Source organism: Abramis brama (assembly GCF_963993115.1).
Source record: "Abramis brama genome assembly, chromosome: 1".
NCBI lineage: Eukaryota > Metazoa > Chordata > Actinopteri > Cypriniformes > Leuciscidae > Abramis > Abramis brama.
Window position 1 is genome coordinate 29,177,965 of NC_139963.1, and position 26,694 is coordinate 29,204,658.

The following is a 26,694-nucleotide window of genomic DNA, read 5'->3' on the forward strand; positions in this document are numbered from 1 at the left end:
TTGCCCAATGTACCAAAGCAATACCCAATATGATACAAAAACCCATGAAGCTGATATAGACAAATGTTTAGAGTTAGAGGAAAAAAGCATCAAACGTCAAAACACATTTGTGCTTGAAAAGTGTATGTGATTTGTGTGGAAAAGATGGGATGCTATTCAAATACATTTATTTGAATAGCAACCCATCTTTTCCACATTACATGTCATTACATCACAGATGGCAAGATCCAGAAATGTGTGTGATTTGTAAGCATTTAATGTAAAAGCTTCTCTTCCATGACAGGCAGGAATCCAAATACAGGACACCTGAGAGCTGCTCCAAGTATATGCTTGTCATATGAGCACCATTGACTGCAAACTCCTATTCAACTTGTCAAATGGGCATTGAAACAATCCAAAATTGAAAGCACATGAACTTTGCTCTGGTCCTTCAAGTGCAAACCCACTTAAACCATGCAAGTTGACATACACGCTTATTTTTCCTCACATTTGATAGGACATGTTCTTTTAACAAAAAGCAATCTAGATTGCCAACTCTGAACTGAAAAGGCTAGGAGGAAATAGAGAAAATTTCCACATGGTGGAGAACCGCATCCCCATCATGTGGCAAGTCTTGTGTACTACAGGATCAACAGAATATCTATTTTCCTTTGTTTTTGTACGAACAGTAACCACTAGCATGAAAATATTATCTTCTATAATAATGTACTAAACAAACTTCATTAAATGTAGCATACAAATAATTAAGCAAGTGTGCTAATAAAAATATGTCTTTAAATATTTCAAGAAAAAAGTAGAAGTTTTGATGCTAAGAACAGGACAATTTACATAAATCCATATAAGTTTAATGAAAACAAAAATAACACCTTATTACATTGAAGTTTTAAATAAATAACTTCTTAGCATATCAACAACAAAAGGATGTTATTAATCAGTATATTGTAGGTCCAGATCCACTGTACCGTCAGTCACCACAAGCCTCAGTCTCTTGGGCTTGCGATCCGTTATGGCGGTGCTTTGCGAGTGGGAGGTGGAGAAGTGTAGAGAATTATATGGGTGAGTTCCAGGCTGCCCCTGATGCTGCTGAACCTTTCCAATTTGGTCTTCGTGGACTTTAGACCTACTCACAGAGGGAGAAGGTGTGAGGTTTGAGGGATCACACGCTTCTACAACCAGCTTTCCTTGTGTTCCTGAAGGCTCCATAAGACAATGATAAGTGTAATTTGCAGGTCCTGAACCAGTGTAGTTAAAGTTTTCACCATCGCCACTGTACCCCAGAGTCACAGAATGATCTCCGGTGAAGTTCACTACGTAAGACTGGTGAGGAGGCTGAATGTGTTCAAAGGTGGTTGACTGAGTTTTAGTCAATGGGACCTCATGGATTGAGGATTCTCTGCGTCCCAGATGAGGACTGCTGTGCTGCGATACAGGAGGTGAAAGAGAGGAGCTGAAGTTGAAATCAGAAGAATCACAGTGAGAAGCGTTTGGACACATCTGATTCTTATTGGGCTGAATAGAAGACACTCCAGAAAGTTGAGTGTTTTGAGTGGGAGCCACAACAGCATGGGGTTTCTCTAATTTTGAGAGTTTGCTTTGTGTTGTACTGTAACATTGAGAACTTTGAGATGAGGAAAATAAATATGTGGAGGGCAGGGATGGATCTTTATCATTTCTTGATATCTGAGGCTTCATACCTGCAATGTTCTTAAATGCATTTGTTGTGGTTTTGCTAGAGCTGACGAAATAAACAGGGTGAATGTGATCACCTTGCTGACTGGGATTTGCAGGATACTGTTTGGAAAGAATGTTCTTTGGGCTTTTTTGCAGATTTTCAGGAAATCTTGAGAACCCAGCATTAGGCCATCTAGCTGAAGAATCTTTCCCACTGTGAGAACTTGATGGACCAGGCCAAGCAAAGATGCTTTCCAGGTTGTTGTGAGATTTTGAGCTGCCTGCAGCCATGGAAATTTGACAAGCATTTTGGCCTACCTCGGTTTTCGAGCCATTCTTGGGGTTTGGAAAAAAAGGAAGCTTCTTGTCATTGCTACGAAAATGTGCATTACCAGAGCTGAACGCACTTGAATAATCTGCAAGTGAGGTTGACTTATTTCCTACGTGAAGGGAATGGAAGGGTGTAACAAGGTTACTCTGAGTTGCAGCACCGTGTAGGCTTTGCGTCGACTGGTTTGAAATTACAGATTCAGATTTAGTATTAGAGCTTTGCAAATTGAGAGGTACATGAGTTTTGTCTTTAGCATCACTTTTCGCAAGGCCTGACTGAGAGGACTTTGTGTTTACAAGGGATTCAAGAAAGTTTAACTTTTTATCCTGAGGATGCAAGCGCACAGTTGGGTGTACAGGCTGTTTAGCACTTGTAGATGCATTGTTAAACATTGTCAGGTCTTTGGGGAGATATGGTGTTGCTGAATCTTCCTGCACCAGGAGATCTATGGGACTTTTTGACAACTCGCCATCAGACAAGTACAGATCTTTCTCAGGGTCTTGAAGAGGAGCAGAACTTGTGGCTGTATTACATAACTTATCTTTGAAGAGTAGTTGAGGCGCACAAATAGATGACGATGTGTCAGATTGAGCAAAGACAAGATCCGGGAAGCTTAGATCTTCACCACTACTAAAGTTACTCACTGGGCTTGGGGATCCTAGGTAAGGGGTCTCTGGATTCCATGCATCAGTGGGACTTTGGGAGAAGGGGCTGCTGAAGGATCCTGTGTTATGTGGTTCCCCAGGACAGTAATCTATCAAAGAGCTCGCCAAGCTGTTTTGTGCAGGAATCTGATCGTAGCTTTCAAGATTTAAACATGGAAAGTCAAGCACATCCTCTGAATAGTTACTAAAGCTGCACTCTGTGGAAAAGGGAGAGATGGGAGGAGACTGATTCTGAGAGGATGTTACACTGGTATTAGTGGGAACACTTTTCTCACATATCTGTGACTGGCTCAGAGCCTGGAGTTTTGACAGACTTTTATTAATCTGAAACAAATTGTGACTCAAGCACATGTCATTCCTTCCTTTATTCTCAGTCCTAATAACTCCAGTCTTAAGAATATTGGAATTGTCTGACACATGCCCTCTTGTATCCTCTTTTGCTTCAATACTCCCACTGACATTACTAACTCCTGTCAGCCCATCATAACAGGGAGAGTAAAGCGATAAAGGTGAAAGGGATAATGGTAGAGGTGAAGTTTCAAAACTCACTGGATCTTTGAAGGTCTCAGTCCCCTTGGTACAACTACGCACTGCCATTATTTGCTGGCACGGAGATGGGTTTTCCTCTTTAACTTTGCCAAGAGGCATCTGTTCCAGTATTGCTGCTGTAGAAGAGACAGATGTTGACTTATTTGGCTCCCTGTACACAGTATCAATGCGCCCGTCTTCATTTTGAGCTTCTTTCCACTCCACCTCCCACTTGCCTTCAGCTCTCCTGCACAATCTAATCAAAGGTAAAGGTTTAATGTCATCAATGTCTGTTTCAATTTTTGGACCAGATGAGTTTTGTTGGAGTTGTGCACTGATAACCTCACTACGGTCTTGAACTATTTCTTTTGGTGTGCGTTTGCTGTTTTTCTTGTTGATGCAAACTTTTGATACTTTTTGCTGTCTTTTACATGGTTTAGTTGCACATTCTTTTCTGCAATGCTCTAGCACGTCTTGGACTGCCTTTGTGGCTTTCTCCAGACCTATGCCTTTATCAGCCTCCCCATGACCCCGAATCCTCTCCATTTCTGCATTTAAAATTGAGACAGAATCCAAAATGGCCCTAAAAGGGTCAACTAAAGCCAAGCATTGCTGTGGGCTTGATTTGTCCGCAACACTTTCGGCTTCATCCGTACTATCCATTTCCCACTCCTTTCCCCTTTTCCTCTTAAGGCGGATTCTGACATTTAGCCTCTGGTCTTCTTCGGTCTTATCCAAAACATTTGAGGTAGACAACTCATCTCTGATGGCATCTTCTATATCATCCATAATCTCACAGCCCTCTGGTCCTTTAGTTCTTTCTTCCACTCCTTCCACACTTTTCGCTTGGTTCTCCTCTCTCATGTTGCATTGAACAAATTTTTCTTTAATTTTGGATTTTTCAATCTTAAGGTCATTGATTGTCCTCTCACAAACAGGTACATTATTTGTGCTATCCTTGTATTCACAAACTTTGACAGTGTTTCTCACTGGTCCATGCTGAGCACTCTGAAGAACTTTACAGCATTGTTTCAACTTGGATGAGCCACGCTTTTTGGACCCAACGCCAACATTGCCTTTATGAGTTAGACTTGATTCTAGTAATGAACATTTCAGCAATGTTGTCTCCACACTGCTGCTTTCACTTGGCTTAGGTAACAGATTGTCCGAGTTGAGTTCTGTGTCCTTACTGACATTTGTACACCGTTTTGCAGGTACATTAACATCTTGTTCTGGGTCTGTATCAAGCGATTCTCGAAATGCTCGTTTCTTTAGGGGAATACTGCTCTGAGAACTATGATCCAGACAAACCATGCACATGGATGGAGGCTCTGGGGAAATCAAAGTGTTTTCTGACTGTCTCACTTGAGTATCTTGATGTATATTTGGCTGATCAGCTGCAGTGAGTCCCTGAATAGAGTGCTCATTTCTGTTAAGTGCATCATGCTTGTCCTTTGTCTCGTTATTGTCAGCAAGTGATAGTGTCTTCATATTATCAACTTCTCTGTTACCACTGTAACTGCATGGAAGTTGGTGGTCATCAGCATATTTATCTTGATTAAACTTCCCACTCAAACTCTTTTTAATATCCATCAGCAGTACCTTTGCCTCTTTAACAACAACAGTCCTGCTCCCAAAATGCACTGTTAACACTTTCTTTTTCAAGTGATTTCCATCTCCCAGCTTATTGACTATTTCTCTATCTTGCACCTCAGGTATACCCTCAACATTTGTTTGTTTCTTATCTTTGTCTACTCCTTTCCTTTTCTTTATAGAATCTTCAGATTTTTTTGGAATTGTGACCTCAACAGATGCAACCGTTACAACATTATTATCTTGCTTACCTTCCTTTTCATGCTCACTGTGGCTATCCTTAACATGCATATCCACAAGTTCTTTCACAACGGGTTGTGTTTTGCCTATCTCTAAATCACATGTTACTTTTAGGTACTTATCTGCACTCTCCATATTTACTGGTCTGAAATACAACTCCTTCACACCTTTCTTACCTTGTCTATTGCTTTCTTTGCTCCCATTTAACTTTGTGCTCTGCTGTACTGATGCTGCTGCTGTATCCTTGTCTCTTCTACTGTCTGACTCCCTCTGACCTGTACTTTCGACCTCTGGTTTACCTGGGATAGCCACCCTGACCAGACTTACTTTGAGGTAACGATTTAACCCTGAGAGGAAAGAGATAGGACTGTTAAGAGATGGTGAAGACAAGGAGGGTGTAATGCTTACAGCACTAGATACAGACTGCCTGTGGTTTTGCTTGTTATCCCCTGAGGTCTCTGAAGCTACACAATAACTAACATCACCTTTCCTAGGAGTAATGGAACCGCTGATGTGTCTACCGTCGCCAGCCACTTCCCTGAGGCGATCCCTAAAGACTCTCTGCTGCGCCTCTCTGATCACCATGCTCTCTGTTTGTGATGATTTGTCACTGTTAGCTCCAGCATCTCCATCAAGATATACATTTTTATCAGTACATGGTTTACCTGGAGAGATTAAAACAGGATTAGTGATCTCCTTGGACTCAACCTCACTTCCTTTTTGCTGCTTCCCATCTTTTGTCTGCGAGTCAGAGCATTCATTTCGGTCTGTAGAGATTTTAGAGTTCGATTTGATCAGTCTGGTCCTCCTTTTGTTGAATCTGGAGAGTTTAGATCCAGTCCTTGCTCGGAGACTGCTCCAACGACTACGAAGAATATTCCTGGTCCTTGAGGAAATGCCCTGGTGGACAATTCTGACAGAAGATGCATCAATATTACGTCCCTTGGCCTTCATACTGTTTCTTTCAGGTACACTGGAAACACATCCAAGAGTGAAGGGTTTAAATCTAATGACAGGGTCTCCATTTAACACTTCTCCATCCTCAATCTTTCTCTCCTCTGGTCCATTTATGTTAGCCCTGCTGGGTATTGGAGAGACAGATTTGCTGTTCTTTGTGATCCTCTCTGGTTTTGGTCGCTCTTTCTCAATTAGGTAGAGCAGGGCCCTTTCTTTGCTCAAGGGGTCCTTACAGCTTAATAGGAAATTTGTGCTGTGATGATGGAGGCAGATGCTCAGCTCCTTTAGCTTGAGGTGAGGAAAAGATAAGAGGTTTTGTGTTCTCTTTTCCACCTGTTTGCAATGCTCCACCCTCTTCCGTCTATCTGTCTTTCTCATCTTGCTCAAAACAAGGGCGTTCCTCTTCGTCCTTTGGGAAAATGTATTCCTCATTGGCAAGACTGACAAAGAATGAGATGAGAAGAACAGACAGCCAGAGTTAAGTGGTTGATAATAGTGAGATTAGTTGACAATACTAGCTTCTTCACCAAATTATTAGGCAATTGCATGGGATGCTTAATTACATCCTTTGCGATTTTAGAATCAAAACACATACATTTTACTCTGGGACACAAGTAATATAGGAAAAGAAAATATGAATGGTATAACAAGCATACCCGAGTTTGATACAGTGAGGAATGGCTTTGGAGTGCCATTTCCTCTATTCCTGTTCAGCCTTAGATCAGTCTCTCTGAACTCATATTTCTGTCCTGAAGGATCCCTGGAGCAAGCCACGTCTGGAAATTGGTCTCTCTTCTTAAACAATCCCTCTCCTCTCCTGCATAGATTGGCATCATTAGATCATTTATCTTGTTATAAAAGCACATTTAAAAGGCTTTAAATCGATTTGTGTCATTAGAAACCTAATTGACATTAAAAAACGAATACAGCTCAGAATAATTACACGTGTCCATTGAGATAATTATGCATCATAGATCTAACATCGCTATAATATCAATATATTAGAATGGCAGAATTATTCTAATTTCTAATTATTCAAATTTCTATTAGAATAGAAAAGCAGATGGCCATAAAGCAGTATTAACAGATTTACTCTCACCTCTCACATGTGCAACATTCACACATTTCATTATTCTCCCCAAAAAAGCTGTCCCCATAGTAACAGGTTATCTCTTCCCCTGGAGAGATGGGCCGCACCACTTTTACACAGGCTCCATTCTTATCTCCCGGGACAAACTAAAAGGAGGAACAGAAACAAACATTATGAGCAAATTACTTTTCAGTATGAACTGTTTGACTATAATCTATTTAGTCATATGCCAGGAAAGGGGTGGGGGTTTCTGTGGAAAATGCAATTATTTTATAAATATAAATTTCAAAAGAACAGTATTTATTTGAAATATTAGAAATATTCTGTAACATTATAAATGTATCTACAGTCACTTATTATTAATTGAATGCGTCCTTGCAAAATAAAAGTATTAAAATCTTACTGCCCCCAAACTTTTGAACAGTAGTGTATTTTTTCCTACATACGTCTATGTATAAGTTGTTGTCTAGATTTAGGACTTCAATGACCCAGACTTTTGACAAAACATAGAAAACAAATTAACAATGATTTAAAAAATAAAATAAATAATAATAATAATAATCTAGAGAGGTCATATAAATACCACATACAAATTAGATGGATAAAAAACAAAAACAAAATTTAAACCTAGCTCATGTTTTACTTTTATCAAAATGATGGACCACGTTTAAAATTATCTGTCAGTTTTGTGTGTATATGACAGAATATTTTAGGTTTATTTTATTTTTATTTTTTATTTTATTTGATCAGGGACAATGCACAAACAACATTAGTCTAAAAAAGAAGAGATGTCATGTGCCAGGTTATAGCAAAAAATGCTAATTTCCACCCGCAGTCCCTGGACAGGTTGATATTATAGCCTACTTACAAAAATTCATAAAATATATACAGAATAATAATACATGGAAGCATTACTTCACTCACATCATAAAAAGGTTAACACTAAGGCTTGATTTTAACCAATTCTCAATTTGATCAAAAAAGCAATTCTTGGGATTTATGGTCTTTATCCAATATTAATATCTGAATGGACGAAATAAGCTTACGCAATATAAACATGAATGCGACTGGAGGCAATGGAAAAACATACAGAGAGCAGCAGCAGCTTTCATTTCTGTTCCGATAGCCGTCGTCTTCATCTTTGGGTCGTTATATATTTCTCACTAGGGCTGTAATCAACCAAAGAAAATCTTGGTCGACTGAAGTCCTGAAATTTTCGACTAAAAATCAACTAAAAATTACGCTAGGAAAAAAACCCGTTAAATTAATTAGCTGCGCACTGACTTAAAGGTGGTATCAGCGATTTCAGGCCCAAACATAAATGTTCACATTCATCTAATCTTACCTAACGATCCGCTAGCTGCCCGCCCCATAAGCATGCCGTCAAAAAAACGCGTCTCTGTAGGCAGCCTAGGCTCTGAGATCTGCACACAAAAACAGTTGTTTTCACCCGGTTTAGCCAAACACTCAAAACCAAAATAAATAGTGTTCCAACCAATCACCGACAGGGGCGGGTGTTGCAAGGTTTTTGTGTGCAGCCGTCATAGGCAGCCGTGCACGAGCGCAAAACCTCACAACACCCTCCCCTGTCGGTGATTGGTTGAAACACTATTTATTTTGGTTTTGAGTGTTTGGCTAAACCGGGTGAAAACAACTGTTTTGTGTGCAGATCTCAGAGCCTAGGCTGCCTACAGAGACGCGTTTTTTTTGACAGCATGCTTATGGGGCGGGCAGCTAGCGGATCGTTAGGTAAGATTAGATGAATGTGAACATTTATGTTTGGGCCTGAAATCGCTGATACCACCTTTAAATACAATTTTCATTGACTAAAACTAGACGAAAATAGTCATGGATAATTCAGACTAAAATAAGACTAAAATGCTCAGACTTTTAGTCGACTGAAACGACTAGACTAAAAATAGTATGAACGTGACAAACTAATAAAAACTAAAATGACAGCTTGACACAAAGACTAGACTAAAACTAAAATTAAAACAGGCCACCAAAAACAACACTAGCGCGTAGAACAGAAAACTTTACAAGCGAGAGAGTCATAGAGATTGAGAAAGCCATAAAAAAGGAAAGACAAAAGACTCATATGGCCAGCCTCAGAGAGTGAGAGGCAGAGACGGGCTAAAGATAAGACCTGTTAGTGAAGGATGCTTGGTTTATGACAGAGAAAGCCCAGCAATGTAAATATTTAAGCTTATACATGAGGAGATTCTCATGTATTGAAAGGAAAATGAGCCTTTCAGGCAGACAACTGTTCTAGAACTGGAATGAGGCTCCTTTCTAGAGATAGAACAAAACGGTTTAAACTTAAGACTGTGGTAGGTCTAGCAGCAATACAGTGGAAAAATGTGTACATGTAATAAAATTACAATAGAAGACTCCTAGAAAAGGAAAATGTGATGGTACTGTTAATAAACAGCTAAGGAAAATGTTTTACATTTTTATAGGCATGGTAGAGTGCTAAAAATAATTTACCAGACCTGGATAGACAGTAAATATAAAATTGCTATTAATATCTTTAAACAAACAGAAGAAATGCACCTAACATTGTCAGAAGACAGCTTTATGAAGTGGAAATAGGCCGACTAAAAGTAGGATTTTTAATCTGTAACAATAGGTGTTGGGAAAATCATGTAAACTGGTAATTTATTGGTCCTGGAACAGCCAGGATGATTTTAGTGTAAAATAGGTGTACCAGTTAAAGAGACAGAGTTTGTGACCACAGCTCGGACTCGAAAAGGCAACAGCGGTGCGTGTAAGATCATTTCCCACACTGTATTAGCAAGAAGAGCTTGTACTTCAGAACGCTAGAGGCTTAAAGACCTGTAAAACGATAGTTAAGAGATCTCAAGGGAGGCACTGACTACAAAATAAGTCAGGTAAACTTTATTTTAATATAAAAGTTAAATAATAGTTTAAAATTGAGTAAAAGAGGGAAAAGTAAATATACATTTGGTTAGAGCTGGAATATTTTGGGAAAAGGGAAAGAGAATGTAAACACTAGCAACAGTAGTCAGACTTAGCAAAGTTTAAGAATAATAAATAATAAAAAAGTATAATAATTGTGTAAGAATGTAATTTAGAAAAAGGAACAGAAGCACATCCTAAAAGTCATAATACAGTTAAGATTATGAGACTTACTTGGTGATAATGGAACAAATATTGTGAAAACTTAATTAATATGAAGAATATGGAAGAATATTCTAGCACTGGCTAGAAGGAAAATTAACCAAGAGATAATGGTAATATAAGATAAAATAATGGATAGGAGGCTATTACCTCTTTCTTGTAGTAAGAGTAAAAAAAAAAAAAATGATATAGAAAAACATGGGTTATTTATTTATATACATTTATATAGTGCCGTTGACCAAGGCACTGAACAATTTTAAAACTAAGCAGTATATTGAAAAGAAAAGGCTGAAGGAAGAAGGTACGTTTATTGGGCAAGGGTGAGTAAGTAGGGTGGTGCTACAGTGAGAACAGAGGCTATAGCAGGGTTGGGCAAGCAAGCAGAATCCTGACCGGGGGTTAGGGGCAAGGATACACAGTGGGATGGGCTAGGGTGAAAAGATGAGTTTTAAGGGAGGAGTGAAAACTGCGTAGTGTAGGGGACTGTTTTATATGGAGTGGGAGTTTATTCCAATGAAGGGGAGCCAGGAGGGATAAGGAACGGAAACAAGATTGGGCACAGGGCGAGGGTGGGACCGAGACGGACAGCAGAGATTGAGAGCGTAAGGGACGGGAGGGAACATAGTAGGTGATAAGTGCAGCCAGATAGGGTGGGGCAAGACCATGGAGGAATTTGTAGACTAGGGTAAGGAATTTAAATAAGCAGCGATAGTAAACAGGGAGCCAGGGTAGCTGGTGGAGAAGAGGGGAGGTATGAGAGGAGTGGGGCATGTTGAATATAATACGGGCAGAGGCGTTTTGAATTTGCTGTAGTGGTGTGAAGGCGTAAGAGGGAAGGCCAATGAGTGAGTTGCAGTAATCAAGGTGGGTGAAGATGAGGGCATGAACCAGGAGTTTAGTGCCAGAGAAAGAGATGGAGGGGCGTATTTTGCAGATGTTAAGTAGGTGGAATTGACAGGCGCATGTAGTGCCCGAGATATGATCAGCAAGGGAAAGGGCGGCGCCAAAGATGACGCCAAGGTTGCGAGCAGAGTTAACCTGTTAAGCTGCAACCCCACTTTTGAAAAATCCCCAGAAATGACATACCCAAACTGAAACAGATACAGTTCATGAACCCTTTGCACTAAAACACAAGTATGATCTCATTTGAAAGCTGACACCTGGCAGTTTATTGTAAATGTAGAATTAATTATTGTCATAATGAAAAAAATCCTGGAATGTCACATGATTATGGCACTTCTTCATGTGTTCCATATATGGACTATTATTGTGCATATAGCGCCCTCAGGCTGTTGGTATGGATTGAAAACACATTACATCAGTATCCAGCGCTCATAATGATTACATCGACGCATTTGGGTATAAATTCAATAAATATTATTCCTGTCTATAGAAATCTGATGTAAACCTATGAGAATCTATCAATATTTCTCCAAATCTGCACATTTTTGAGCTAAAGCCCTGAGGGACGTTGTTTTGTCAAGCGCTGTCATGACGACATTTTTATGAATGAAAGCGGCTGACGCTCATAATTCATATTAAAGGTATCGACTCATTTTTTCATTTCATAACTCCTGACACAAATTAAGAAATAACTGTCTCTATAAGTTTCTCAGAATACAATAGTGGTCAAATACTGAAACTTGAGTCTTATATCTTTTTAATGATGTATAGTTTGTCAAGGTATAACATTAAATGTGATAGTAACTTTGAACTAAATAAAAAAAAAAAACGCTTCAGTGCGCGGGCGCACTGGCAACGGTTAACAGGTTAACTGGAATGAGGGACAGGGGAGGGAATGAAATGGTGGGGGTGGGAGGGGGAAAAAGGATTTCAGTTTTTGATGGGTTGATAAGGAGTTATTGGCGAGCCATCCAAGATTGGATTGCAGTCAAACAAGCAGTTATTTGGGCAGAGAGGTTAGGGGTGAAGGAAGGGAAGGAAAAGAAAATCTGGGTGTCGTCAGCAAAGAAATGGTGGGGGAAATTAAAAGAAGAAATTAGAGCTTCAAGAGGTGAGGTGTACAGAGAGAATAAAAAGGGTCCAAGGACAGAGACCTGGGGAACACCAACAGTCAGAGGGGAGGGGGGAGAAGTGAAGGAAGATGGGTATGAGTGCAGCCAGCTAAGGGGTGTTCCAGAAATGCAGAGGTTGGAAAGGGTGGAGAGGAGAATGGGATCGACTGTGTCAAAGGCTTAGGAGAGATCAAGGAGATTGAGAATTGAAGAGAGGACAGCATGAGAGGAATTGGCCAGATGATTCTGGATAGTGAGGAGAGCAGTCTCCGTGGAATGGGAAGGACAGGAACCAGATTGGAATTGGGGGTAGAGGGAGTTGACGGATATGTATTGTGATAGGCATACAAGAACTAGACGCTCAAGGAGTTTTGAAAAATATGGAAGAAGAGAGATTGGGCGGTAGTTGGCAGGGCAGGCAGGGTCGAGAGTGGGGTTTTTTTTAACAGAGGAATGATAGCTGATTTAAATGCAGCAGGGCAGATACCAGTGGACAGGGAGGAGTTAAAGAGGGAGACTAGATAGGGGAGGATAAGAGGGAGTAGATGGGTTAGGAAGGAAGCAGGGACGGGATACAGAGGGAAAGAGGTTGGGTGGGCCTTTGAAATGATGGAGGAAAGTTCAGAATAAGATGTGGGGGGAAAGTCAGTAAAGGGGGCATTAGAAGCAAATGGAGGTAGAATGGGGAGCTGGGGATGGGGACTAAACTGGGGGAGAGTCTGAAGGAGTAGGCGAATAGTAATGATTTTATTTGTGAAATAGTGGAAGAAAAATCACTAGCAGTGAGGATTGGGAGAACTGAAGATTGGGGTGAAGAAGGGGGACGGAGTAGTTTATTTAGGGTTAAGAAAAGCTGACGGGGATGGGGTGCCAAGGCAGTGATGAGAGTTTGAAAGTAGTCATGTTTGGCTAATTCCAAAGCAGAGAGGAAATTAGAAAGGAGGGAATTATAGGCTTGGAGTCGCTCAGCCCAGCGCAATGAACGTCAATCTGATTTAAGGGAAAGAGTGAGCCATGGTTGAGAAGGCCTATGTGAAGGAGAATAAGGACATAAGGGGGCTAGGGAGTTGAGGGAAGACGATAGCGCACTAGAAAGGGTTTCAGAAGCTAAGTCTAGGTGAAGGGAAGGGAAGAGAAGAGAAGTCCGAGATGGAGGGAAGCAGTGAAAAGGAAAGGGAGATCAGGGAACTGGTGTCTAGAGTACGGAGATTACGACGGAGGACAGGGAGCAAGGGTAGCAGAGAGGAGGGAGAGGGTGAGGGAAAGAAGGAGATGATCAGAGGGGGGTAGGGGGGTGGGGGGTGGGGGCAGTTAAGGTGGATGATGTTGCCTTACAGTCGGAGATGAAGATAAGGTCGAGGGTATTACCAGAGGTGTGGGTAGGGGGCGAAGGGAGAAGCAAGAGGTTAAATGAGTTGGTGAGGGGGAGAAGGGCAGAAGCAATGGGGGAGCAATGTAGATGGAGATTGAAGTCACCTAGGAGAATGAATGGGTGAGGGAGGGGTAGGAGGGAGGAGAGGAGGCAGTCAAGATGGTCGAAGAATGCGGAGGGAGGGCCAGGGGGACGATAGATAACAAGGAAGGCAATGCGGTGGGGGATGAGTTTCTGAGAACATTATATATGTTCAAACATAAATTATACATTTGTTCCTATACATAAGGTTCCCATAGTCAAGTTTGTAAAACAATCTCTCAAGCTTAAACATTTCCATAAATTTAAGCCTTTTATATTTTAAATAAAATTTTGTCCATGACATTTCCATAAATTTAAGCCTTTTATATTTTAAATAAAATTGTGTCTATGTTAAACAGATGAATTTGTAAATTTAAAGTATAAAAGGCTTAAATTGATGGAAATTTCTAAGCTTGAGAGATTATGTTTTACAAACTTGTCAATGGGAACCTTGTGTATAGGAACAAATTGATTTGTTGATATAGAATTTATGTTTGAACTTATATACTGTTCTCAGAAACTCAGGAAAACATCAGAAGGATTACTCTGGATACAAAGGTTTAATTACTGGATTGTTTTGATTATAATGAATGTATGGCATGCAACCATAATGAACCAGAGAAAGAATTTTATATTGTGATATATTTATGCAACAATTACTACAAAAAGAGTTTGTTATATTTCATGGTACAATGACGATATCTGATAATGTGTTAATGCTCAGCTCAAGAAATGATTACTGAATTTAGTGTAAGAATTTAGTGTTAGCTGAATGAGAAAATTAGTTGCTTGAAAATATTTGACCGAGAGATTAGAAACTGGACATTTACAAGCTATGATAGAAAAGGAACTTTGTGCCTTGTTTGAACACTGTAGTAGAAGTTTCAAGACTGGTTCAAACTGAATCGTGCGTTTAAACTTGTAGTTGGAACAAGAAAACCCCTCACATCCTTAGATACTAACTTTGTGCCCGAAAGACCCAGGAGACGTCAGTCGGCACAGGATCCCCTGGTTTGGCTTCTGCAAACTTTGCCTGAGCCAGGGGAGGAGCCGCACGTTCTACTGGGAAGACCTATAGGGTGCTTGAAGTAATGGATTCTTTTTGAGATCCAAATTGGCCTAATCTACATGATAATCAAGCAAAAGCACAAAGTTTTGCCCCTTGATGATACATATATAATTATAATATAATTACATAAGAAATATAATTGATTATCTTTGTTATGGGAACCAGAAAACTACACTGGGTGAAATATTACATGAATGTGTAACAAACCAATGAATTTAAGAATGATGAACAAATGTCCATGTTATTGGTTAAGTTTGATGAAGTGAACAAAGTTTGTGCCACACCTATGTCTGAGAATGAAGGATAATGAGTCAGGATAATTGCATGAAGGGGGTGTTTTATAATATAAAGAAAATGCAGTTACCTGCCTCCTTGTTTATTGTAGATGCCTTTTTGTTCCACATATTTAGCCAATTTATTGAATATAATGCATTGCATTCAATGTTGTTATTTATTTCTGTTTGTAAAAAATGGCTTATATTGTATTGGCATAGATTTACAGTAATTGTTCATTATGTATATGTGTGTGCATACCCATGAGAAAGAGGAGCAGAAGTGTGTGCGATTATGTGTGTGCGCTCAAGGACACAAAGAACTGTGGTTCTACTCCTAGAAACTTAAAAGGAAATCAGCCATCTAAGTTGAGTTTACTGGAGTTCAAGGACATGAAGAGGTGGACAGCTTGCACATGCGAGGCCTTGAGAAGGAACTGGGAAACTTATGTCTACAAACTACAACTTATCAATCAAGAAGATTAGAACCTAACACCTGTGGTAAACAACTGGAGTATAAAAGACTGATGAGCTGATTGCCTCTTTGGATATTGCTACGTCAGTACCCCCAACGCCTAGAAGCCCAGAGCTGAGGACAAAAAACCCCCAAGCGGAAGACAAGAAGCCCAGAGCTGACTACACCTTTGATTCGAAACGTGATTATTGTATTTTATACTTTAATGATGAAGATTTATTTGCCTTTACATTTTTGTTTATTATTTAAATAATTGATTACAAAAACTGCCTACCGAATCTTCGATTTATGGTGCTGTAAGACTTTTAATAAGAAAATACCACAGAGAAGTCTTCTGACCAAATTATAAATGATTTTAAAATGCTTATAATTTAGGCCAGACTCGACTTACTTTACCTAACCTGAGAATAATAAAAAATGAGGTTAAAGGTGTTAAGATCAAAGTACACACCGCAAAACAATTGCAAGACTGCATGCACAGATCTATTGTGACTCCTCCTTTATAGAGGAGTTTAACGAATTAATTGTATAAAATGTACATTTACGCTACAACATATGTACAGGGTCTTTCAAAAACCAAGCAATTGAAAAGATTCCCCACAAAATCAAAAGTAATAATTTAGTATCTTACCTTACAGTTAGGTCTGCAGTCTTTTCCCAAGCAATAAAAAAAAGAGAAAAAAAAGAAAGAAAAAAAAAGCACAATCAGATCCTGTACCTTACCAAAGACCACATTTGAAAAAAAAAAAATTACTGATCAGTATAAGTACACGGGCTCTCTCACCATGATTAATGAAGGCAGCGGGCCCCAACCAAAGCTGAGCACATCTCTTGCGCGTCGAGTACATGACACTGAAGTCATTCACTCCTGCTCTGAGCACGGCACTATCCTCAGGGCTCAGCTCAGCTATACAGCCCTGCAGTACCTCCACCCGTTCTCCCACAAACCTGGAGAATTCAAAATAATCATATCCTCAAATATGGTGGTCAACAAAATTAAAAAGTAGACTAATGTTATGATTACATTTTAAGTCACTTTTATTTATATAGCGCTTTATACAATGCAGATAGTTTCAAAGCAGCTTTACAGTGATCAACATGAAAATAATGATTAATTGATCAATTATTAAATCATTATAATTGGTTTAGGATTTAAAAAAAACTGTGAGCTAACCAGTGTCGGGTGGATGTGATTTTGGCTCCATTTGTCTCAGAGGAATAGCGGGTACACGGCTCAATGTTCACTCCGTTGTCCAACAGAAATGCTGTCATATAGCGATACATCTAAAGAAAAGAGATTAATTAAAAATTTGTTTTTAAAGCACACAGCAATATTCAAGAATTACTAAAATTTGAATAAATCTACTGCTATGCACTGTGCTTGTCTTTAATCAGACCAAATTTTAATGACTTGCATTACAAAAGCCAAGCCCTCACAGACACAACACCACACTCAGAACGTTTACTACTGGAGCATTCGGAGATTCAAATTCAGAGAGACAAATTATGGTAGAGCGTAGTAGGTACATTTATGTTGTCTTTCTTAGGGCAAAGTATCAGACAGTGTAGATTCCCAAGAAAGTTCTCGATTTGATTTCAGTTTCGGAATCATATGGGATTTCATTCTGTATATTTACACTATCATTCAAACATTTGGGGTCAACAGGATTTTTTTCACAGTTTGAGAGTATTTAAAAAGGTATTAATTTTTTTTCTTTCTTTAAAAAAAATCTAACTGACCCCAAACTCAACAAATCATATAGTATAGTAAATTATTATTTTTTACACTTTGAAATACAAGACAAGAAACTAAAGATTGCAATTAAACTGAAAAATCAATCATTTTACCCCCTTGTTAATCTAACACAACCTTTTTTTCAGTACAGTCCACATTAATGTGTGCAGAGAGATCCAGTGATCCAGCAAAGACAAACACATTGAAGTAAAGGCAAACCAATGTTACTACACTAAACACAAAAACAGCTTCACAGTCTAAACTCTTTGAGCATTGACACATTCCTATTTGGTGATGACAACATGTACAAAAAGAGGAAAAGTCAAAGTTCATACATTTTGGATAACATATTATACTCACATGCTGCTTTAACAACTCATGTCGGTGTGAACCCAGCCCAGTGAAATAGCCACTGACCCATTCCCCATCCAACAGAGCATCAAAGGTGGCCTGGAAGTCATGTGTGCGTTTGAACCGCAGAAGGGTCTCTCTGAGGTAGCCCCATCGCCGGATCTCAGGGGGAGGACTTCACACAATGAAAGAAATCAAACAATTTTAAATGGAAGAAATCATCGAAAATAAACTACAGCTCAAAAGTCTAATATTAATAATAAGAAATGTTTCTTGAGCAGCAAATCATCATATTATGATTTCTGAAGGATCATGTGACACTGAAGACTGGAGTAATGATGCTGAAAATTCAGTTTTGCATCACAGGAATAAATTACATTTTAAAATATATTCAAATAGAAAACAGTTATTTTAAATAGTAATAATATTTCACAATAGTTTTACTGTTTTGTTTTTTTTAAATCAAATAAATGCAGCTTTGGTGAGCATAAGAGACTTTATACAAAAACATGAACCTGAAAAACTTAACCCAAACTTTTGAACAGTAGTCTATTGCTGCATCCCAAATTGCCAACTAGTATGTCCTAAAAGCATGTACTGTTTTTGTGAAGACAAATTACATACTTTTAAAGGAGAACTCCGGTCAATTTTAACATTGAGCTCATTTTTTTGTAAATTTGGAGTGCTGTCAATACAGAGAACAACGACAAAAATCGGTGTTGCCTACACCATGTTATCCTCTTTTTAAAATTTGCACCCTGTTGCAATACCTGTATTTACATCCTGTTTTCGGTCGAAGTCCATAGTAATCGATTGTCGAGTTCACGCGCGTGATCATAGGTAACTAAACCTATGCGCGTGAACTCGACAATCGATTACTATGGACTTCGACCAAAAACAGGATGTAAATACAGGTATGAGCGCTGGCTGAAAAAACATCATTTTTATTCATATCTTTCACATCTACTGCAGTCAGATTCAACTGTGTTCACTCTGAAGGAATCATCTAACATGGCTGTGCACTTGTAATGACACATCAAGGATGTTAAGAGGCTAAAAGCAGGTTTAAAACTTGCCCCATTGAAGTCAACAGGGTGCAAATTTTAAAAAGAGGATAACACTGTGTAGGCAACACCGATTTTTGTCGTTGTTCTCTGTATTGACAGCACTCCAAATTTACAAAAAAATGAGCTCAACGTTAAAATTGACCGGAGTTCTCCTTTAAGCGTTTAGCAGATTAGTAGGCACGATTTGGATCATACTACTTCGTCATAATTGCGCATTTAATGGACTGCTCTGTTGCTTAGTTAAATACATCCTGACACTGTTAAAACTGCACTGTCAATCATCTTGTAATAGTTAAAATCCTCCACATTCAATTCAATTTAATGTCCTACCGTATCAGAGAGAAATGTAGTAGCATGTTGATCTGCCAGGCGTGGGCCTTTCATACGGAGACCTCTCCTCAGTTAATAACCAAACGTATCTTTATAAAAGTTCAGAATGCTGTTACATATGAAATATACTGTGGATAACACTGAATAAATATATTTTCTTCAGGTTAGATATTGATTATTAATGACTAAAAACACCTTTATCTAAACCCCTCTACTTAACCGTTCGTCTCGCACATCTACCACGTTTATAGTTTTATAACGCTTTTTATTCAAGTTTGTGATTCTAATCGAATCCTCCGTACAACACACAATGGGCTGTGAGCAATTTTAGCCATAAGAGCGTGCATGAATCTGCACTTCTGGGTATCTTTGGAATACTCATTTCAACATACTATGATTTGGGACACACCAATTCTAATTTCGAATACCATTTAGGACGGACAGTATGCGAATTGGGACGCAGCATATGTTTTACATTACTATGTAAAACAAACAGATTACAGTTCAGAATAACAAAACAAATATTTTTCTTTAAATACTGTGCATAAAATCTGTCCATATATATATATATATATATATATATATATATATATATATATATATATATATATACACATATATATATATATATACACACACACACACATAAAGGCCTATATATTTATATAGCAGCAGCGCAAAGGAGTCAAGCAGAATAAGTACCTTATGTTCATCTTGTGGGTGCTGAACCCCAGTAAGGGATCCAGCACCAGACTCGTGGCCAGATCATCTGTCTCACAAAGCTCTCTCACACTCATTCTATAAGATCCCTCCATGGTAGCCCACCATCAACATGCTGGAACAAAATGAAGCCGGTGAGTTACACATTCAAACAGCTGCATGTCATTAAACACAAGCATAACGTATGGAAAAGAAAGGGAGCAACCATAATTTATCCTCACAGGTCCTGGTACAGGACCTAACTGGTATTTAGATGCATTTTGGGCCATCAGATCACAAGTAGACGACGCTACATACAGGTGTTGTAAACAGGATCTAAAATGTTTTGAGCTTGTCCACTTTCAACTATTTCCAGAGGTAGTCGAAAACGCATTCAACCAGATTGCTTTCGTAGTGTAGACGCTCATGCTGTTGAATGTGTTCGAACAACCACAAAAGACCGCCGACTGACCTAATGCGCGCTAGCCAGACGGGATTTAAACTTTGTCCGCTGAAGACCAAAGTTTGGTTTGAAGATGAAAATCGTACCAAGCACAATGTTCCCTCACCATTCCTAGTTTCTAACACGCACTCACTGCGTTCGGCTGGTCTTGCGGCTGTCAGAGCAGAAACGAAATCTGCTGCTGCTCTCCGTATGTTTTTCCGTCATCTCCAGTCGAGTTCATATGTAAATTGTGTGAGCTTATTTCGTCCATTAGATCAAAAGATCGGAAAAAGCCCATACATTTACCCGCCCATAGACGCTCCCCTCAAAGAAATCAGGACAGAAGAGGTTGAAAGTGGACAAAATAGACGGATTAAAACACCAATTGTAAACGGGAATGCGTCTCCCTCATCTACTTGTAATCCGATCGACCAAAACGCATCTTAATACCAGGTGTAAACAGGCCCTTCGTCTTACAGTAAAAGAAATCAATTTACAGTGGTGTCCAAATGTTAACCACTAGTGAAAATATTTCTATTTTAAAGAAATGATTTATTACAAATGATATTATCATCACAATTTGAATGACAATGTTTTTTGGGGGGGATTTTTTTTTGCCCTGATGACAGCAGCAGTCAAGCAGTGCAAATTCAAGTTCTATGTAAAACCAAACCTGTTCAAGTTCAAACAATTTGAGAATGTTAAGAGTATCTTGAGCTAAGCAAGAAGATCTGACTTATGATTTTATATCATAACTTTATACGTTTTGTTTTATTCCGTAAAGCTTTGTTTTTCCATATTTGGATCAGATTTTTAAACCTAAATGATTAATGCACTCTCAGGCTTTTGGACTTATTTATTAGATTGTGATAAATTCAGTTTTACAGTCTAGTTTTTCTCAGTGTTTTGTGGTCAATAACATTTAAAATATGCATAATCCATTTAGCACATATCAAAGTAATAGCCTCACTACTTTGACACTCAATAGTTCACATGTCCTCATGGGACTTTTTCTTTAAGCTGTCAGGAATAATGTGTATAGCAAAAGCAGGGTTTTTCCTGGCTCTAAACGAGGCGGAGGTGGTAAAATCCAGATCATGTATTTTAACAGTAAGATAATTAAATTAGTATTTTTCGTAGACCATCATATAGCCTACTGTGTTTCCCACAGTATTTTTTTGTGGGTGAAGCTCGGTACCTCTAGGGGGGTCTGGGGGCATCATTAATCATAATCATTGATTAGCATATTCTGTCTTGATAATCTACAAATCACGTTCCCGGGGGCGGGTTTAATATGCACATTTTAGGGTTGATGATGTCACTAACCCAGGAGGAATGTCATGTAGTCCCGACTCCCTACCAGCCGTTTGTTGTAGTCCTTAAAAAATGATTTCTTTAAAAGCAAATATCTCCCTTTCCTTTGAACTTTGAGCTTTGTAACTTTGCAGATATTGTTTATGCTCAAACAGCAACATTACACACTAACTGAAGTTAAAAAAAGTGCAATCATAATCAACCATCCCTTTAAGTAAATTACAGATCAATTCATTGTTACTACTTTAATTGAAAATGTGTTGAATAAGAAATCTTGATACATTTCTTGGTTGAATGTGGCATTATGAATTTATTAAACAAACAAATCCAAATGTATAAAACTGAGTAGTGTGTCACTTAGGTAGGACAATTACTAAAACAATAGTTCAGAGAATCAAAAAATGTTAACGCATAAGCTTCCCTCTACAATTAATGGTAACACTTTACAATAAGGTTCCTTTATTAAACATTAGTTAATGTATTAACTAACATGAACTAACAATGAGCAATACATTTATTACTGTTTTTGTTCATCTTTGTTAATGTTAGTTAATAAAAATAAAGCTGTTCATTGTTTGTTCATGTTAGTTCACAGTGCATTAACTAATGTTAACAAAATTTTAATAAAGTATTAGTAAATGTTGAAATTAACATTAACAAAGATGAACAAATACTGTATAAGTGCAGTTCATTATTAGTTAATGTTAACTAATGTAGTTAACTAATGAACCTTATTGTAAAGTGTTACCCAATTAATTTGTACAGTGTGTAAACAGCAGAAGAGCAAAATGTCTGGCAAAGCAAAAGCGATACCATACTTATGTCTGGCAAAGCAAAAGCGATACCATACTTATTTCCTCAGGAAGAGACTCTAGTTGGCAAATGCTGAATTAGTGGCCTCGATCAAGCTTGTTTATGACAGATGCCATTTAGTGTTCAATTGTAATTTTTCACGTTGTTTACCCACAATTTACATACATTATTGTATACTGTAACCCTTGTTGATTGTTGATACTGTCATGCAAGCAAATATCCTCCTCTTGTAGATTACTATACGTATAAAGCTTATCTCCGCTGACAGGTCAGGGGTCGCACGACAAAGCAGCGAACGTTAACTTTATTCAGTCTGAAAACACTTCAGCACTAGAGTTGTAATCGAGTCGAGTAGTAACTTACGTGTCGCGAGAGTGGAAAAAAGAGCTCCGGGAATATGCGTGTGTTAACACCAGCTCAGAAATATCTCAGCGCGAGCCGACAGTGGCGAAACAATTAAAGAAAAAAAAAAGAAAAAACATATAACGTTACAAATGGGAAATAAAATTAGATGATAGTAAATTATATATGTCGCGTGGTCTCACGGTTACACCCCCATCGGTCACCGAGCACCTTTGATCGCGCCAATTAGTAACGTTAGTTATTAAACAAAACACCTCACTGGAGGTAAAGGGATCATTGATTTTGCCAATTCATAAATGCTGATTATTAACGGTCACAGGCGCGAGGGGCCATATATCACTGTCGGGGAGTCGAGTTAACGGACTTCAACCCAAACCACCGCGGTCCATTTAGCTCACTGGGCAACATAAGCAGACCCACACGGTCCAATTCGAATCTTTAGACATGCTATATTCTTCACTTTGAACAATATACGATTTACAAAAGTGGCGCGAGCATATCCATGTAGCATAATAAACAGCAGAGTATTTTACCTGACGGGCTTTCCTTCAAATTTCGGGTCGATTTGTCCGTAGTGAAATTCGCCTGAAAGCTAACAGGCTAGCTCTTCCTGTTGGTTACGAGTGCTGCAGCCATCTGCTCCTGCTGTCTCCATATTCCATGATTGGAATGTTTCTGCTGCGGGTATATGATAATAAACCAGAAAATGGGAAGCCGAGTTGAAACGATTCGGAAATTATTCTAACATTAATTTTTCTGTACTGCGTTTGTTTTCGAACGTAGAAGTCTTGTCCTCCTGGAGTCGAGATGAATTCAACCAATCCTTGACATCCATGGTCGCGTTCCTATTAGTTAGTGTGATGAGTGGGAGGGATCTCGGCGTTTTTCACCATATCCTATTGGCTGGCCAAGTTACACGGCGTTGAGATTGGCCTATAGGAGTACAGATGTAGAAAATACCACAAGCTTCCACCAATCAGTGGGCGAGAAAGTAGCTCCGTTCCCGCCTCATCTCTGTAACCGTGTCCTGTTGACCTCATGGAGTTACGCAATTTAATAGCAGACTGTTTGTTAGGCAAAATGCATGTTTGATGGGATTAAGGTTTTTCTGGTTCTGCTCAGTAGATGTTTAAATATTCATTACCCTCACTGTGTTCTTTGTACTGTTTAAATGTAATATTTGTTGTGTTGCACATTGTCTGAAAACAATAAGCATTGGTTTTAAATATTTTGTGATTATTTTTAAGGTTATCATTTAAAATATTTAAAGTTGAAAAATCTTAAATACCCAAATTAGGATTTCTAATCCTTTAAACCAACATATGAATAACCTACAAATTTCCAAAACTTTCCCCCATGGGTTTCGTGCTTCAAGACTAGTTGTTGTTTTGTCTTAACAATTCTCAGCTGTGAGAGTACTGTCAGGGTGGAACATATTTTGTGGAAAGAAAAAAAAACTTTATTCAAGCAAATCATAAATTGTATGGTTTTAACCAGGACCAATTGAAAAGACAATGTTTGTCATACTCAATTAGTCTAATTTACTGAAAGGCACCTTCCTTAGAAGTGGAAAATCATTCACATTTAGATGCCCAATTATTAAAAAATCTTGAAGGAATATCAAAACAGCCAGTAGAAATACACGGTTTTATTTTTGTTTCCAGTAACTGAGAAACAGGATTTGTGGTTGGAAATCAAATTGCATTGAAAAAGCAAAATCTCGAAAGCCCCATCCCCTGAAGCCTCTAATTGGCTTATTTATACCTATGGTACAGTTGTACTACACTGAATTAAGGAAAACATCCCTGATTGCTTTATAAGAGAAAGAAAAAAAGTTACATCTAAGTATCCTGCTCTCTGTCAAGTAAAACAAATAAAAAGTACAATTATATATTAATAAACAACAAGTCTACTACTAATAAAGTCTTAATCTCAGTGTTGCTGCAAAGCAAAATGTGCACAATCTACCAGCCTTGCTGAGGAGATCAGTGATAATAGAAAGGCCATCAACCAAAAGGAAATACATCAACTTTTTGCTTCTTTTTTTTGACAGCAACCCCCCCACCCCAACATATACAAGATCTATCAGAAAAGAGCGATATTATGATTGTATTATGGTTATGATACTTGATTTGAGACTGACCATAAGATGCCAGATGAGGAATGACATTGATTTTTCATGTTCTGTTGCCACTGTTGTGATCTGTATGTGACAGTCAGTTCTGTGATGCAAGAAAGCAATTAGTGTGTCTAGCGCGGTCAACTACATCTGTCTATTACTCATTACTCTAATTTTTCAGAGCTAGTCTCCTACATTGGCTAAAAATGTTACATAAGCAATGAAAGACACACCTTGACCTGAAGACCTTTCTGAGCATCTAAAGCATTGTTAACCATAGATTCTTTTTTTTCTTTTTTTCAAACTAAGCCACCATATATCAGGAGTGTCCAATCCTGCTCCATGAATACTAGAAACTTCCAGGCAGGCGTGTTGATGCAAGTTGAATCTAAACTCTGCAGGACAGTGGTCCTCCAGGACTGAGTTTGGACACCCCTGGTTTATATTTTTTCTTTTTCTTTCATATTATAAAAGACATTTAATCTACACGCTTAACCAAAGATTACCTGCTTATTTAAATAATTTTAGATGTTGCTACTCTGCTTTAAATTACAAAACTATTAATTTCAGAACATTTTAAGCAGGTGACAACATTTAAAAAAAAACAAAAAAAAAAAAAACTAATGACAGTGTCTTTGAGCCAGCAGAGGACACTAGTGTATTGCTTTGCAATATTCTTATCCCCTATGAACATATAGAAGAACTAGTATTTTGTGAAATGCGCCACCTGCTGGAACCAGTGATATGAGTTTGAGGCAAACAAAATTCTTAAACCCTAATTACAGTAGCAACTCCTCTGAGATTTAAATGGATCAAACTTTAAATCCTGTCTGGCAACTCAGAACACACAGTTTGAAATGGAGGGAGGGGAATGAATAGGACAACAGATCTCTAGAGGTAAGAGACAAGTTGAGCTGGCAAAGCAAGATCCAGGAGCTGGGTGTCACCCAGTGCTTCAAAACCCAGACAATGCTAACTATCAACAAGTGAAAAGGACAGAGCAATAGGACAGATAAGGGTAATTATGTGAGTAATCAAACAGGTAAAATGGAGAATAGCATAATTAGAAGGCAAAGGGAGACTGAGTTTACTGTTGAGAGGAAGCAGACAGAGAGAAAGCGGCAGCAAGCAAGTTGGAGACAAACAGAAAATGATTAGGTGTACAATCTCGGTCCTTCTCAGCAAATGTCAACTTTGGTCAACCCTAAAAGACTACATTCAATCCACTTTAGTTAAATAAACAAATAAAACGAAAGAAAACAAAGAACAGGACAGATTCGCAACACCTGAGGAAGAGAGTCATAACTTGGGAGAATGGGACACAGTAAGATAGATAGTACAGGATGTTTAAATAAAGTTCTCTTTATTGATAATTGTCTTTCAAAAAAGACACTAAAAAAACACACATAGTAAGCAAAGAATTTCAAAGCTTTTGTTGTGATCCAACTACAAAAAAAAAAGAAAAGGAAAAAAATAAGTAAAAAGTTCCAACATGATTGATTGTTTTAAATCACTGGATCTCTAAATGGAAATTATGCACCTGTGACAGTCTCTTCTCTACCTCACGCTTTCTCTGCACATCCATTCTCCCTGCGTGTGTGTATACATTTATCACATTTCACTCAGACTGGCTCTCTAACTAATGCAGGATGTGCAAGTTCTGTGTTTAAAACAATGCAGGAGGGTGTCAGGACATAAACAGTGAGGGGGACTTCACCCGCACCTCTCGACCGGCCCCCTTTGACCCCTCTGTGTCTCAATCTTTCCCAGAGCCTGGCTGGGAGTTCAAATGTAGACTTCGTCAGAGGCTCCCTGACAGAGACAGGTGGAGAGATGGGGGCAATGAGCGGTGGAGGGGAAGGGAAGGATGGGTGGAAAGACAAACACAAAGAGCCTAACAAACATAACCGATGCTCACACACGCAGTCTTATTTTATTTATATTTATATATATATATA

General features: G+C 38.6%; 1 protein-coding gene across 6 annotated transcripts; it reads right to left on the reverse strand.

Moving 5' to 3' along the window:
* Window positions 1-829: 829 nt before the first annotated feature.
* On the reverse strand, window positions 830-23,483 carry kmt5c (lysine methyltransferase 5C). 6 transcript variants are annotated; one of them, XM_084127703.1, is made up of 10 exons: window positions 23,151-23,442; window positions 19,686-19,818; window positions 17,596-17,761; window positions 16,675-16,784; window positions 16,271-16,448; window positions 7,085-7,221; window positions 6,642-6,802; window positions 5,694-6,425; window positions 5,514-5,618; window positions 830-5,375 (listed from the first exon to the last, which is right to left on the reverse strand). In XM_084127703.1, the coding sequence occupies exons 2-10, from the start codon at window positions 19,796-19,798 to the stop codon at window positions 928-930; spliced, it is 6,150 nt and encodes a 2,049-aa protein (XP_083983829.1). In that variant the 5' UTR covers window positions 19,799-19,818; window positions 23,151-23,442; the 3' UTR covers window positions 830-927. The 6 variants fall into 6 exon arrangements, with proteins under 6 accessions (XP_083983829.1, XP_083983826.1, XP_083983828.1 ...); XM_084127700.1 differs by adding an exon at window positions 16,132-16,151 and having other exon boundaries at window positions 830-5,618; window positions 16,285-16,448; window positions 23,151-23,375; XM_084127702.1 differs by adding an exon at window positions 16,132-16,151 and having other exon boundaries at window positions 5,514-6,425; window positions 16,285-16,448; window positions 23,151-23,375.
* Between the last annotated feature and the right edge of the window lie 3,211 nt (window positions 23,484-26,694).

Bases quoted from the DNA above. Each gene is read 5' to 3' on its own strand.
- kmt5c (XM_084127698.1), bottom strand. From the start codon at position 19,798: ATGGAGGGATCTTATAGAATGAGTGTGAGAGAGCTTTGTGAGACAGAT. The intron at 16,449-16,674 runs GTTAGCTCACAG...TGAATTCTCCAG, and splicing joins ATCACATCCACCCGACACTG to GTTTGTGGGAGAACGGGTGG. The intron at 16,152-16,284 runs GTGAGAGAGCCC...GCTTGGGAAAAG, and splicing joins CGCTGCCTTCATTAATCATG to ACTGCAGACCTAACTGTAAG.